Source organism: Barbus barbus (genome assembly GCF_936440315.1).
Source record: "Barbus barbus genome assembly, chromosome: 18".
NCBI lineage: Eukaryota > Metazoa > Chordata > Actinopteri > Cypriniformes > Cyprinidae > Barbus > Barbus barbus.
In genome coordinates, this window is record NC_136746.1 from 1,675,656 (window position 1) to 1,692,522 (window position 16,867).

Genomic DNA, 16,867 nt, shown 5'->3' on the forward strand with positions numbered 1-16,867 from the left:
CATTATTTTTAACCATGTCAAATTATTATTTCACTACCCTATGTGAACTTGAGCGGAGGAGATATATTGAGAAACTAAATTTAATTGGTCAGTGCCCCTTTTCCTTACCTTCCTTTTGTTTGAGAAATGATCCAACTGAATGGCCCAACGTGAAATACCCTGACATCTACAACTATCTGTGTCCTTAAAAGCTTGTTTTTTGGGGTCGACAGCTTATAAAAATATAGTTCTGTGTTTTTTTTAGCTTGCTTACTGTACACCTTGTTACACAGCAGCTTTTAGGCATTGTTCTGTTTTTTGTTATAGGTCAGAAATGACAAGGAGGCAGCTTCCCGCAATACAAAGTCAATAGAGAGCGTTGGATTGTCCCCACCCCCCGGTGTGGGCGTGGCCTAAATGTACTCTGTCTCTATTGCATCACACACACATTTGTTTGTTAAGTCATTTGGTTTACAGGAACAAAGGAAGTGTAAAGTTAAACCTCATAAAGCACGTTGTAATACCTAACATTTATACAGATTTGTGTCCTCACAAACCATATAAACCTGTATACACACACACACACAAAGACTGTTTTAGTTATAGGAATTTTTGCACAGAACTGTAATTGTAATCGGGTAGGTGAAAACCAGTGAACCAATAATTCCCATCTTCACTGTAACTGCACAACAGCTGTGTTGGGGAAAGTTACTTTTAAAAGTAATTCATTTCACTATTGCGTTACTCCCGAAAAAAGTAACTAATTGCATTACTTAGCTACTTTTTTATGGAAAGTAATGCATTACATTACTTTTGCGTCACTGTTTCTCATCTGGGCTTGGCTTGCTAATTTGTTTTTAATATAAAAATTTATATTTTTGACAAATGTAAAGGCCTTTTCACACCAAAAGTGAAATGAATAAGCCTCAGCCATTCTGGATTGCAGGAAGCATAGAATGCAGGAGAAGAAAGTTCAACACTCTTCAGCAATTAAAAAAAGGGGGGAAAAAAAGAGAAAAACAAATGTTATGTTTATCTTAAGTCATTTTTGCTTATTAATATGGTTGAACTGGATCATTGAAGGTCGGCAGCAAAGATATTGGTTAATAAAATGGGATTAAATGCATAAAAGATATTTGTGTTATTTAATACATTTAATTATTGCAGGTTTGCATTGCACTGTTTTCATCCATTTTGAGGAATACTGAATCTGTTTTTGTGCAATTGAGATGAGTTTTCTCTGACCATAAGACTGTCTTTTTTAGCCCTATATTCCCATGTAGTACTCAGATTATGAATGTTTCTTCTTCTATTGCTTCTCGTGCTCTTACTCGTTGTACCGCTAGTACATTTTCAGCGGCCTTTGAGGTTTCTCCTTTAATTACATTGATTGAGTCTCCCTCTCCCTGTATTGGACCTGAGGAGTTGGTCAGTCAGTTCAACTCTACATGTTCAGATATTTTAGATCTTGTGGCTCCTTTGGAAATTAGGAATAAAAAGGTTAGGACACAGCCCTGGTTGAACAGTAATACCCGTGCTCTTAGGAAAGAATGCCCTTACTCTCTAATTCTGTTGACACATGTGAAAAGTTTTTTAAATTTTTCATTGATAAGACTGATCGAATTAGATCCCAGATTTCTTCTGTTGTTAATGATTTTATAGTACCCTCTGTGCTTCAAAATCAATTGACCTGTGTTACGTCTTCCCCTTAATCTAGGGGTAAATAGGGAACGACGAACAAAAAAAGTGGAGAGACTTTGAGGATCTCCAACTCTCCAGTCCCAGATTCACAGGAAAAACAAACAAATCTCAATTTCAAATGGCGTGTCTGCCTTTTATTTATATAACTTCAGCAGGAGTTATAAAATAATAATATAAAGTAAAAAAGACACATTACAAATAAATCCAAACAAAAATGTTACCTCGGGAGGAGGGCCCAAGTCAAAAGAAAACAAAAACAATTCTACCTAAAAAGGGGATAACATTAACTTACCTATACAAAACAGAAATCAAAACAAAACAACATATCTTCCCTCACTCCCTAACTAATCAATAAACAGGAGAAAAGTTAAGGGTATCCTCCGCCCTACATTACCCATAAACTCTTAACTTTTCATAAATTGCATAAGTCAAAGAATCACATTATCACACACACATTGTGACCACACACCCCAAAGAGCGCAACCCGCTCGTCTGGGCTTGGAGAGCGGAACAACCTCAAACGCCGCGCTGTCTCTCTCCTTCCTCAGCGCTCTCTCTGCTATTTTATTGTAGATTCCTCAGGACACACACCAATCAGTGCGCGGGCAGCACTCACAGGTAAACGAGCACAGGTGGTAGCCATTAATCCTATTAATCAGACACACAATAAGAGAAAAAGAAAGAGAAAAACACATATGCACTAGCAAATAACACTCTTGGTATACAATACACAAATGAATACTTCCTTGGACGTAACACCCCCACCAATAAATTTTTCCTATATTCCCCCAATTTTAGGAAAAACAAAAACAACCTTTCTTATGGTTCAGCACACACTACTCTGGACAGCGCGTCCGCTACAACATTTTCAGTGCCTTTCAAATGTCTAATATCCAGGTTGTATTCCTGTACAATTAATGTCCATCGCATCAAACGCTGGTTGGCATTACACATACGGGAAAGAAACGTCAGAGGGTTATGGTCGTGAATACAATAATAGGCACACTACTACCTCCCAAATAAACTTCAAAGTGCTGGAGCGCCAGAACTAAAGCAAGAGCTTCCTTCTCAATTGTGCTGTAGTTACTTTGGCAGCTTGAAAACTTTTTTGAAAAATAGCATACAGGATGATCAATATTCATATGGTCCTCCTGTAACAATACTGCTCCTGCCCCAGATGAACTTGCATCCACATGCAGCTTAAATGGGCGATGGAAATCCGGAGCCTTAAGAATGGGTGCGTGACACAAAAGATCTTTAGCAGACAAAAAAGCATGCTCGCACTCATTAGACCATACAAATTTCCTCTTATCACTGAGTAGATCAGTAAGTGGGGTCACAACACTGGAGAAATTGTCAAAAACTTCTATAATACCCACACATTCCAAGAAAACGTCTCCGCTCACGTTTATTAGATGGAGATGGATAAGTTGTTATCGCAGAAACCTTCGCTTCTACTGGTCTCACTCTTCCTTGACCCACCTTCTTTCCCAAGTATGTCACCTCTGCCTTCTCAAATTCACACTTTGCGAGATTTACAGTCAGAGAAGCGTCTGACAATCGAGTAAACAATAACTCAAGATTAGTCATATGTTCTGTCCAACTGTCTGAATAGAGCACCACATCATCTATGTATGCATCACACTTCGGTACATCAGATAAAACCTTCTGCATAAGCCTTTGAAACGTTGCAGGAGCATTTCGCATCCCGAAAGCAAGGACAGTATATTGAAGAAAGTTGTCGGGTGTAGCAAAGGCGAAAATTTCTGAAGCCCATGGCGTAAGAGGCACCTGCCAGTACCCTTTTAACAGATCTATCTTCGTCACATATTTGGCCGCTCACACCCTATCGATACAGTCTTCAATGCGAGGCAGTGGGAACGAGTCAGGTGTTGAAAGATTAACTTTTCTATAATCCGTACAAAAGCGATATGTGAAGTCTGATTTGGGTACTAGCAAGCATGGGGAGCTCCATGGACTCTGACTTGGTACGGCTAACCCATTTTTTAATAGATATTCTACCTCGCCCTTCATAATTTCCCGTTTTTTTTTTATTCACCCTATACGGATGTTGTTTCACCGGGGATGCACTTCCCACGTAAATGTCATGACATAAGACAGATGTTCTGCTAGGCACATCTAAAAACAGTGAGGGAAAAGACTGGATCAAATAACACACATCCTCATACTGTTTTTCAGATAAATGTACCAGATAACTGCATAAATCACCCAAAATGCTGGAATTCTTCAGATGAGGGGTAGAAGTTTGAGCAACACCATCGTCTTCTACAGCACAAGAGGCAGTTATAGTTCCCACTGAAGAAACCAATGGCACGTCTACAGACGGAGCATTTTTCAGTTCCCTTTCCATATATGCCTCAAGCATGATCACATGGCAAACTCTAGTTTTTCGCCGACGATCAGGAGTTTGAATAACATAATCAGTTTCACTGAGCTTTTGCTCTATGACATATGGTCCTGAAAACTTAGCTTGCAAAGGATCACCAGGCACTGGTAAAAGCACAAGAACAGAGTCACCGACCTGCACATTCCTCCGAATACTCTTTTTGTCAAACTGCTGCTTCATTTTCGACTGAACAACAGATAGATGAGCCTTAGCTACATCACAAGCTTTATGAAGTCTCTCTCTGAAAGAACTCACATAATCCAAGAGAGATACAGAAGAAGGATTTTTCATCAACAAATGTTCATACAGCAGTATTAGCGGACCCCTCACGGTGTGCCCGAACACCAGCTCGGCGGGACTAAATCCCAAAGACTCCTGAACCGCTTCTCTGGCAGCAAATAACAGAAAAGGCAACCCCTCCACCCAATCCTTTCCCGTCTGCAAACAATATACACGAATCATTGTTTTAAGGGTTTGATGGAACCTTTCTAAGGCTCCTTGGGACTCAGGGTGATAAGGACTAGATACTCTGTGCTCAATTCCTAATTCCTTCAAAACTTGTGTGAAAGTTTTAGAAGTAAAATTAGTTCCTTGATCGCTCTGTATTACTCGCGGTAGACCAAACGTGGTAAAAAAAACTTAACCAAGTCTTTTACTACCGTCTGTGCTTTCAACGAACGCAAGGGAATGGCCTCAGGGAATCTAGTAGCTGCACACATGAATGTTAGCACATACTGGTGTCCTGATTTGGACTTGGGCATCGGACCCACACAATCAACAATAAGTCGTTCAAATGGTTCTTCTATTACCGGTATGGGATACAGAGGGGCTACAGGTACCTTCTGATTAGGCTTTCCAATACGCTGACACACATCACAAGAACGACAAAAGTTAACAACGGATGATCGAAGACCAGGCCAAAAGTAGTATTTAGAAATGCGGCGAACAGTTTTTGTCACTCCTAGATGACCTGCCATGGGATTTTCATGTGCCAATTTTAAAACTGGAGCGCGATAGCTAACAGGCAAGACAATTTAAAACGTCTCCTGCAAACCTTTTTCATCATAAAGAGATCGAAACCTCTGGCGATACGCCTCGGGAACTAACTCGTATACACGGAGCACTGTCATCTTTACCACATCATAATCAAGCGAATCCTCCAGACTTAACGCTGAAATAACTTCCTGTGCCTTACCCACGAGACTACATTGAAGTAACAACGCCCACATATCTTTCGGCCAATTGAGCTTACCAGCTATTCGCTCAAAGGCTACAAAATAAGCATCCACTTCAGCTTCTCTAAAAGGAGGCACGAGTTTAACATATTTGCTGATGTCAAACGCAGAAACAGTAGAAGCATGAACAGGGCTAACTGGCGAAACTGGGGAAGCTATAGAGGGTGGTCGAGAACGAGGTACGGGCACCGGCTTTTTTAACGCTTCAAGATCTAATTTACGCAATTGAATTTCACGCTCCTTCTCCGCCTCTATAACCCACAGTCTAATGATTTGGGACTCACAGTCTTGTTTTTTTATTTCTAAGTCTAATTCTCTAAGTCTAATCTCCAACCTGGGATCATACCGCACCTGCTCAGTATCTGAAAAAAATATAGGTGCCACGTCCTGATATTTCTCCTTATCTGAACCCTCTGCCAAAATACCATCCTCTACTAGCTTGTCATACAACTCTTTTTTTATAACCTGTTTAGTAGCTTCTCTCATCACCCGAAAACCAAAAAAATCTGCGATCGACAATAGATCTTTTTTTCTGCAACTTTCAAAAACTTCTGTGGTAGGAGAAAGAGTGAAAGCTGTCAAATCAAACTCCATTTCTCATACCACAAGAGGTCTCTTTCCCCTCCCCTATTACGAAGACATCACAGACAACACAAAGAGAGAAGAGAATAAGTTAACTACCACTATGTTTTCTTCACTTGAAAAGCTCTCAACTATACGTCGCACGTACGGACGAGCCCCCAATTGTTACGTCTTCCCCTTAATCTAGGGGTAAATAGGGAACGACGAACAAAAAAAGTGGAGAGACTTTGAGGATCTCCAACTCTCCAGTCCCAGAGTCACAGGAAAAACAAACAAATCTCAATTTCAAATGGCGTGTCTGCCTTTTATTTATATAACTTCAGCAGGAGTTATAAAATAATAATATAAAGTAAAAAAGACACATTACAAATAAATCCAAACAAAAATGTTACCTCGGGAGGAGGGCCCAAGTCAAAAGAAAACAAAAACAATTCTACCTAAAAAGGGGATAACATTAACTTACCTATACAAAACAGAAATCAAAACAAAACAACATATCTTCCCTCACTCCCTAACTAATCAATAAACAGGAGAAAAGTTAAGGGTATCCTCCGCCCTACATTACCCATAAACTCTTAACTTTTCATAAATTGCATAAGTCAAAGAATCACATTATCACACACACATTGTGACCACACACCCCAAAGAGCGCAACCCGCTCGTCTGGGCTTGGAGAGCGAAACAATCTCAAACGCCGCGCTGTCTCTCTCCTTCCTCAGCGCTCTCTCTGCTATTTTATTGTAGATTCCTCAGGACACACACCAATCAGTGCGCGGGCAGCACTCACAGGTAAACGAGCACAGGTGGTAGCCATTAATCCTATTAATCAGACACACAATAAGAGAAAAAGAAAGAGAAAAACACATATGCACTAGCAAATAACACTCTTGGTATACAATACACAAATGAATACGTCCTTGGACGTAACACCTGTTTTACGCCTGTCTCTCTTCCACAGCTCAAAGAAATAATTGCGCATATGAAGCCCACTAGGTCTCCCTGTGATGGGATTCCTTCTTTTTTACTTAAAGAGGTGGCTAATTCTATTGGTACATGCATTTTAACTATTATGAATAATAGTTTGACATTTGGTGTTGTTCCACCTAGTTTTAAACATGCAGTTATCCAGCCCCTTCTTTAAAAAGCTGGTTTAGACTCCTCTGATATGAATAATTTTTGTCCCATTTCAAAATTGCCTTTTATATCAAAGATACTGGAGAAGATTGTGTATGCACAGCTTAATGATTTTTTGGTGAAGAACAACATTTCGGATAAATTTCAGTCAGGGTTTAGAGCCGGCCATAGTACAGAGTCAGCTCTTTTGAGGGTTACTAATGATATTCTACGTGGAGCTGATTCTGGAAGTTGTGTTGTTCTGTTACTTTTAGATCTTACCGTCAACAGGCAGAGTTATACACAGCAAGGCAATGAGAAAGACAATGGTAAACAGTACAATGCAACACACAGGATAAGGCGGTTACATTTCTTTGTATGCAAAGCATAAATAGTGTAAACTGCTTAATAAAGATTGGAGACTTGAAGCATGACTTTGTGTGTTTTTGTGTTACACTTATTCCTGTGGATGTGCAGACTAATGATAAAATAAATTATGCATATTTAAAGAGTATAAGAAATCGAATTAGTATGTAAAATGTGTTTTTGTATTAATATATATTTCTTCATCTATGGTCATCTATTATTCACATTTTAATACAGTTATGATAACTAGTTTAATTATTGTAGCTAGTGTATCTATAATAATATAATAATACAAATCTAATAGTTGCATTAGCTATTATCTAACGATAAACATTATTAAACCTGACGACATGAAAATACCACTATTAATTACTATTCAAGAATAGGTCAGCTAAGGCGTTTAAAATAAAAATATTTTAAAAAGCAGTTATTTCATCAACTTACCAGTGAAAATGCTCCAAAGATACTGAAATAAATGGGGTTAATTCAACTTCCTTCAGGGAGAGAAAGATTACAGAAAGATGTAAAACAACTAGCATCAACAAGCATCTGGTTATGATCGCTATTAAGGTGTTTCTCACGTTATTTAACTGCAAATATAGCATATACTGCCTATTATCTAAAAATAAACATTAACTATAACGCGTTTCATAAAATACAACTACTGGTCAGATTTCCGAGAGGTAAACTAATGCGTTAAAATGGCAAAAAATGCTGTATTTTCCTCAAATTTCTGGCAACTGTGCTTGAGAAGCACTGAAATGAATGGGCTTCAATGCTGAAACTATCAGTTGTTTGGAACTATTGGCTGCTCCATGACATTTACTTCCGCATTCCTCAGTTCCTATGGAAGCCTATGGGAGTGTCACAACTCTGTTTCTGACACGCCGTCATAATGATAACAGCCAATCACATGTAGAGCGCCTCACAATGTAGAGCGCTGTGAGTGCTTAGAAAAGCAGAAAAGCGCTATATAAATGTAATGAATTATTATTATTATTACATACTTTTCTGGTGCTGCATGAATGGGATTGGCTAGCGTCTGCACTAGGGTATTTGCATAAGGCGATCTGATTGGCTGACGCCTGCGTTGGCGCTTGAAAAGTTGAAAAGTTTTCAACTTCTGCCGCGTGCAACGCCAGTGAAGCGACGCGAGGGACCCACAATTCAGTTCGGCAACACTTGACGTCACTCCATTCAAAGTAAACGAGAGGCGTTGATGCCGACGCCCTGTGTGAATGTGAATATTTTTATTTATTATTGTTAATGTTCTCTTATGTTCAACAACTTAAAGCTTTAAAATTATTCACTTTAAGGGGTCTAAAATAAAGAAAAGAGACAAGATTTTGTTACGCCAACACTTTATTATACTGAATGTCCTGTGGGGTTTTTTTTTTGGGGGGGGGGGGGGGGGGGGGGGGGGGGTTGTACTTGAGTGCAATACATTTTGGTTGAAAAAATGAGAATCATGTAAGAGAATCGTGATCTCAATTCCCATGGAGAAAAGTCGTGATTCACATTTTAGCAAGAATCGTGCAGCCCTACCAGAGTATATTTCTGATTTAATCAGTTTGCATCAATCCTATAGGTCTTTGCGTTCTAATGATCAATTGCATCTGATGGTCCCTCGATCTCGTTTAAAATGCAAAGGTGATCGGGCCTTTTCTGTTGCTGCTTCAAGGCTTTGGAATGGTCTTCCTCTGTCTGTAAAATCTTCTCCTACACTTCCTGTATTTCAGAGTGCGCTTAAAACTCATCTGTTTGCTTTAGCATTTGAAAATGTTTTGTAATTTGTTCTTTGTTGTTGTTATGGTATATGTTTATGATGTTTTATGCTTGTTTTTATTCTTATATTTTTATTTAGGCTTCCTGTACAGCACTTTGGTCTCCACATTGTGGTCTTGAAAGTGCTTTATAAATAAATAAAGTTGAAAGTTGAAAGTAAATGCATGTTCAGATTAGTCTAGAACTACAGTACTAAGATCATGTTCACACAGCGCACACAATGCTCTGCCCTTACTCCTCTCTCAACATGGCAACACGAGAGCTGTCAATCAATACAAGGACAAAGAATGTAGCTTGCAATACTAGTTTATTGTAAATTAAAAAGTAATGCGTTACTTTACTAGTTACTTGAAAAATGTAATCTGATTACATAACTTGTTACCCCCAACGCTGCACAACAGCAGGTAGATTTAGATACTAACCACTCTTTTACACTTGTACATGCATGGATAAACTTTCAAATTTCAACTGAATTGTTTCCTTCTGCACATGGTTTCCTTCTGGCAGGGTTTAAATGTCTCCAAAGGCCAAGCAGCTGTTCATGTTCAAATTGTAGCTCTGAATGATTGTTTTTGCTTCTTCCTCTTGTTTTTTTGCAGTCTCAGCACAAATGCATTGTGATCTTTGCGCTGGTATGCTGCTGTGCTGTGCTGATAGCACTAATATTCTCTGCTGTAGATGTGTGGGGGGATGATGAGGACAATATCACTGTAAGAAACTGTAGCAGTGCCTGCAGGTAAGCAACACTCACCGTCACACATAACACGTGACAATATTGTCTGAATAGCCTGAAATAAAGCGTATTAGAACAATTTAGGGTAACACTTTAGAATAGGGAACACTTATTCACTATTAACTACGACTTTTCCCTCAATAAATGTCTAATTTGCTGCTTATCAATAGTTAGTAAGGTAGTTGCTAAGTTTAGGAATTGGGTAGGATTAGGGATGTAGAATAAGGTCATGTAGAATAAGGCATTAATATGTGCTTAATCACTACTAATAAATGGCTAATATTCTGGTAATATGCATGCTAATAAGCAACTAGTTAAGAGACCTTAAAATAAAGTGTTACCCAATTTAGTCATTTTTTATTCTGCTTTAAAGACTTTGCTTAACCTAATTATATAATTGTATTGATTCAAAATATTATCTGTACATTTAGAGAATGTGTCTTTACAAGTTTATTTTGAACTACAGCATTGACACATTTTTAATAAAAAAGCAAAAAATCCTGAATTAATCTTGCTTTAAAGATTTTTAGATAATTTAACTGGGGGAAAAAGAAAAAAAGAGAAAACAATTTAAGAGTAGGATTTTTATCAGTGCAAATCTTACCAAATTTCAGCTATGAAAATGTATATCTGGTCTGCATTTATGCCCAGTAATCTGTATTTTTTGCAGGTTATGCATTCTTTTATTATTGGTGTTGTTGTTATGGCCACTTTAATGTTTCAATTAATTTTGAATGGACCTTGAAATATTTATATATATATGGTATTTATACTTGTATTATTCATGAACGCATTTAAATTGTGTGTAGATGTTATTGAAAATTTTAAACAAGTTTTGTTATCTTGGCTCGCGGTGGCACATGCTGTATTTAATGAGGACATGGGAACAGAGGCACAAAACAGTCTTTCAGCAGCAGTAATGTGGATGAGCCGGTGTGTGCTGCACATAATCCTGTAATACTGAATTAAAAATGATTATTTTCATGAATGCAATACTGGACTGCTTGCTGATATTAATGAAGGATTCTATAAGAATATAGTGCTTATACAAATGGAGTTGACTGTTTAACAAATGAAACAAACAAACTAATTGTAAAAATGGAGCAATATAACTACAGAAATAAGAAAAGACAATTCTCAAAACCAAAGCTGACTGGGTATTTTCACAAGGAAAGAAAATGAGTTCTTATGAAAAAAAAATATGATGTGGAATATGCCTTAGAATGTGCATTTATGTGAATTTTAATTATTTGCATGCCTCAGTACAGTCTTTGCTTTCTGAGGGTGAGAAATACACTGGATGATCCTGAAGTTCAGCACTTTGTTGTTTCAAATTCAAAAAGCAGGCAAGAATAACTATATCCTATACCCTAGATAAATATCCAATAAATATTCTAAATATCCCAGACACTGTGCAAAGACAAAACCCTTAGGTGAGACAGAGCAAAGATGACCCAAAATGTCCACAAATAAGGAATTGCCACAACAATTCAGTCTTGTAATGTTTCATGTATAACTACACTTCCTGAAATTTATATGTAAAACAAAATCCCTGTTTCAACACTGCATATCAGGAGAATTCGAATGAATGACTGTATTTGAAGGAGGCTTAGCTTAATCAGATTGATGCCGATAGGAGTCAACATTCTCAAGACAATGGAGCCCTAATGGTGACCTAAGGCAATGGTGAAGAATTATTAACTGTCATGGGACCTAAGCAGTGAAGACTTTTTTTGGGATCTGTGGTAAATGGACCACTTAACAGCTGTTTTGGAGCCTGCCCCATTTAGTAGGCCATTTGTAAATGTACATTTCCATAGCTAAAATTGAGGATCTGGTAGTGCAACAATACAATGTGGGAGACCATTGTGAAGTTATTAACGTAATTTTGGGAGGAGTACGCCCATCTAATCTTCCCATTAATATCCAAGTATAAAAAACAGCCTCTTACCACTTCCGTTGTTAGTTCTTTCGGCATCCCTCCTCCTCCCCATCTCCTCCTTTTTATGCATATTTATTTATTTATTTATCTTTCTGTCTATAGGGGGCTATCAGAGCTTGAGTAGAATGGTCTCTCTGAGTCCTCCATTGCAGACATCAAGCCAAATCTGTTTATCACTGATGCTAAGATTATATGGGCGTGAAATGTCTATTGAAGATAAATGGTAGCAATGCAAAGAGCTCTTGTCCTTGTCAGAAGATTCAAGAAAGATCTCTCCTTCTTTCTATGACATTCTACAAAGGCCATTCTAGATTCATGGGAAAGGTCATCAAGGCCTTACAAGTACTCTCTTGGGTGTTCTCCTGTGTTTTTGTCAGCAACCCTGTTGGCAGACATTGAGAAAGTCTGTAAGAATACTGTATAGTAATCCATCTTTTTGCAGCAGTCAGTTCCTCTGGCAGTGCAAGCTTTGCATTAATGAAAATCGCCACTGGTAATGCAGGCACATTCACTAAAGAAGCTGTTAACGCTGTGAGGAGAAACTTACTAGATCTACTCAAGCACAAATACTCATGGGATGACATATTTTCCCAAAGATGGCAACACCGGTTGGATGATCTCACTCACCTGTCGGAAATTAATAGCCAGAGATGCATGCAGACCGAGAACACTGATGTCCAGCAAGTGAATTTTTAGTTTTGGCTAAACTATCCCTCCTTTAAAAGGAAATCTTGGAGGACAATATAAGCTTGACATTTAATACCCCCTCAGATGCACACCATGGCAGGCCAGGTTCATTGCGTTTGCATCAAAATAAAGACCAGTCAGAAGTAAATGTCAAAAGTATTCACATTGACTCATCAATTCACAAAAACTCAAGTTTTTTACTCAAGTAAAAGTGTAAAAGTACTGGTTTCAAAACTACTTAAAGTATAAAAGTAAAAGTAATGGAAGGGGAAAAAAATGCCATTAAGGACAAAAGCTTAGGCCGCGGCACAGGGGCCTATTGTGCACTACCCCACCTCCTCAAAAAAACATTTTTCTAAAGGCCATAATGACTATAATGTTATATTAAAATGTTAATGTTGAAAAATGTGGGATGCACTAGGCTACCTGTTTCAGCCGGATATGTGCCCACTGAAAATGAACGCATTTTAGTACAATGCAAATACATTAAAAAACCATATATGTGTACTACTGAGCATTAACGTGTTTCATGGAGCGGAAGATATGATGACTAGTTGCCTGTAAGTATTGTAATGGTGCAAAAAGTCAAACTTCAGAGGCATGTCATCAATAACCTTTATTGGAATGTAAATGTAAACGCCAGCAGAAGGGCAGTGTATAGAAATAGTCTTTAAGAGAAGCAGTCTGTCAGCGGAAGTTTAAAATCAGCTCGTAAGTGTATTTACTTGTCTCAGTGTTTAGCGCATTTGCCGTTGCTCGGAAACGCTTTTTGTTTACTGTGTTGTAGGGATGGGTATCGTTAAGGTTTTAACGGTATTACTACTCTTATCGATACTGCTTATCGATCCGGTACTTTAACGGTATTCTTATCGGTACTTTTTGTTTTATATATACATGACCGATTAGGAGCTGAATTAACATTTGCTTTATATTCTGAAATGTAAAATACATTTTTTATTAAATTAATATTAAACATAAATTTGTAATTGTACCAGTGTGCAGGCATTTTTAGTGTTTTATATACATAAGATAAGATACAGTAAGAACATGAACAAAGAAACAAAGTTAAACAAACTGACAAATACAATAAAACAAATATACAAATGAAATAAAATAAACAGTGCTTTCATTTTTCCATGAAGGTCTACTAATATTAATGTTCAGGTAAGTAATAGTTACAAAAGTAATCAAATGTAAATGAGCACTGCCTAGTTTTCATTGTATGTACTGATAGATTTATGTTTATTAAAGCTATAACGTTGTTCAGATTAAGAGCTGTGGGTGATTTTCTCTTTGCATTTTGTTCTTTGATTAACATTGATGGCTCAAGCTCCAGTCTGACACTTTAAGACAATATACTGACACGCATCGGATTTTCTCCCAACTGTTCTCGTCCGATTAAAACACAAACTGTGTTTAAGTGAATACTCTCATAACCGGCCATTTTGACACATTTTGTGTGTATTTTTTGACATTTTTGTGTGTTATTTTGATGCGCCCGAAGCTCAAAGTGTACTTTGCTTGTCCGTTTTGCACGCACACACATTTCAGCCTGGGGAACAGCGGATTGTACTTTCAGCGTTTTATTATCAAACGTGTCCTGCAATGTAGCAACAGTAAAGACGGCATTTAACAACAATCACTGATTGAGCTGATTCAGATGTTAAGTTTTGGTTGGGGAGGAACGAATGCGTGCCGCTTTGAAGGGAAGGAAGTTGTGCTAGAAGAAATGCGGCTATAATCCTTGGAAGCCAAAATCGAAATAAAAAAATAAACTTAGCTTAATATAACAGCCACAGGCCTAAAGCATAAGCAGATGTTTGAATAGTTGGTTCTCTCCTCTATCATAATTAAACAGGACTTTCATGTTGCCTGTGCAGAAGCTCCTCCGCGTGAGCGCGATCTGGCTTCTGAATTGCGAATAGCAAAAATGCATCATAGACAAGTGTTTGAATATTATTGCACACAAAAACAGCTGGCGAGATTATGTGTATATAGCAACAATAAATGTATGTGTGTTTTCTTAATTTCTCCAATACCGACAGCAGAACCGATAACGTCAGAGTTTATCGATACTCCGGTCTTTCATAATTTAGCCCCGAAACCGATTTAATACAGAGTTTCGGTACCCATCCCTACTGTGTTGAGAGTTGCTGAAATCGCGTTTGGTCTCGTACTGTATCGTGTATCTTGTCAGTGTGTGCACTTGCTTGGCCATTTTTAGTTGATTAACAGGAAAGTGGGTCCAACTGAATTAAAATGGTGATTTGTTGGATTGGTATAAAAAAGGTTATTATACCGCGGCAGTCGTCGTGTGAAGCCCTCTTAGTGTGAAGACCGAAGAGTGTAAAGACCATCGACTCTACCGTGCGACTCCACCAAGGGATAGAAGTATCGCTTTTTATTTTAGTTTTTCCATTTATTTGTTTATTATTGAAATGTTATATGCATGTCAATTTTATTTAATTTCTTTATTTTCTTAAACATGTAGGTATATAGTATTTATAGAGTTGTAACTTTTAGTTTTAGTTACTTTTTCTTATTTGTAAGTCGCTTTGGACAAAAGCGTCTGCTAAATGACTAAAAGTAAAGTAAGGCCCGGTTTCACAAACAGGGCTTAGACTAAGCCAGGATTAGGCCATAGTTTAAATAGGACATTTAAGTAACTTTTATAAACATGCTTAGAAAAAAACATTACTGGGGTACATCTTGAGACAAAACAAAGGCACTGATATATTTTAAGATCAGTCAGTGCAAGTTTATTTCAGTTGAAACTGCTCAGACTTACATTTTAGTCTAGGACTAGGCTTAAGCCTTGTCTGCGAAACCGGGGGTAAATGTACATCCAAGCTTAGCTGCAGGAATCTGTGAGGGCAACGGACGAAGAGAAAGCACCCGTTTGATAAATGAGCCAGTAGTGGAGAAATAATAACTTTTAAGAAATAATCTTTTTTGAGTGTGACGTGATTTGTGTCATGTGCAGGTGCGATGGATCGCGTACAAACCAATAGGGTGTCGGAATGGTATAGGTTTATATTCTCATCCAACCACAATTCACTCTATCCGGATGGCGCCATTTATCTGGATAGGTTTTTATTTTTTTATTTTATTTTTTGAGCGATGAGCAAGGGCGATGCTAGCATTTTCATTTTAGGGGGGCTCAGCCCCCAATGATGGTATAATAATAAAAAATAAATAAATATTTACAAAAAAAATTATTAATAGGGTAGGATAGTATACTAAACTTATTGCAGTATTCCACTGTATTGCATAGATGGGTATAACATCCGAGTACAAGCCAAATACAAGTCTACCTGATCTCTCACACACACACACACCTGTTTACTGTACAAACCAAAAATGTTACTGTTTGCATTACTAGTACAAATCTTTTTCTATGCTCAAGTACAAACAGAAAATTGTAAACATAAAACATCATATGACTTTAAACTTACACTGACTATCCATATTAGCAATATAAACAACACCGCTATAAGGCTGGACAATGGATTAAACTATGTGGGTGCTGTGATTAACTTTTAAAAGTAAAAAAAACCCAGCAAAACTGAAGCAGTCTGTGAGAAGGACACACAATGTTTCAATCTCTGTCAATCACTCTGATATGTAATTAAAATGAGTGCACTGACTGAGTGCTGTCTGTCACTGTCTTTAATCACTTCTATGCAGAACTGTATGGTAGTTAATGCCACATGCACTGCAATATTAAGTTCTATATTGAAAGCTAAATTTTCAAATGAAAATAGTAATAATGCGATCGTTTTATAAAGTATGTGTATAATGTGTTAAGGGCTTTCGCTGAAGGAAACAGCTGTGGTGTGATGAGTGGTGAATGCAGCGAAAACTTTACAGAAGATTGGAAACCGTTTGCTCTCCCATGACTTTTTGTAAACTGTATTTAAGACAAAGAACTGCACAGATGTAGATATTATAACAATCTATCGATAAACACACACCTTGTCCTCTCCTCTGCACCACCGCAGTCTGTGGATTGAAGAACGCGCAGAAAGATGCGGAGGAGCCGAAGCCTGCTGCCGTTTCAAATTTAAAGGGGAAGAATCGCAAGATTTTTAGGGGGGCTGAGCAGAAATTTAGGGGTGCTAAAGTCCCCCTAAAAATGACCTAGCAACGCCCATGACGATGACAAGCCAGAATGAAAACGAGCCGAAATGAAATAGGAGTAACGAGGCTATTTTTTAAATGTAAGGAGTAGAAAGTACAGATAATTGCGTGAAAATGTAAGGAGTAGAATAAAAAGTCGGCTGAAAAATAATTACTCCAGTAAAGTATAGATACCCAAAATTTCTACTTAAGTAAGG

At 37.8% G+C, this 16,867-nt stretch overlaps 1 protein-coding gene across 1 annotated transcript in view; it reads left to right on the forward strand.

The window, feature by feature from the left end:
- Positions 1 to 9,415: 9,415 nt before the first annotated feature.
- The window catches only part of LOC306883828 (inactive phospholipase D5-like), a gene marked incomplete at both ends in the record, with an annotated part of 35,828 nt that continues 28,376 nt past the window's right edge, over positions 9,416 to 16,867 (forward strand). Inside the window, 2 exons of the mRNA XM_079439319.1 lie at positions 9,416 to 9,457; positions 9,768 to 9,904. Of these exons, the coding sequence (XP_079295445.1) occupies positions 9,416 to 9,457; positions 9,768 to 9,904 (179 nt within the window). The remainder of the gene's footprint in view (positions 9,458 to 9,767; positions 9,905 to 16,867) is intronic.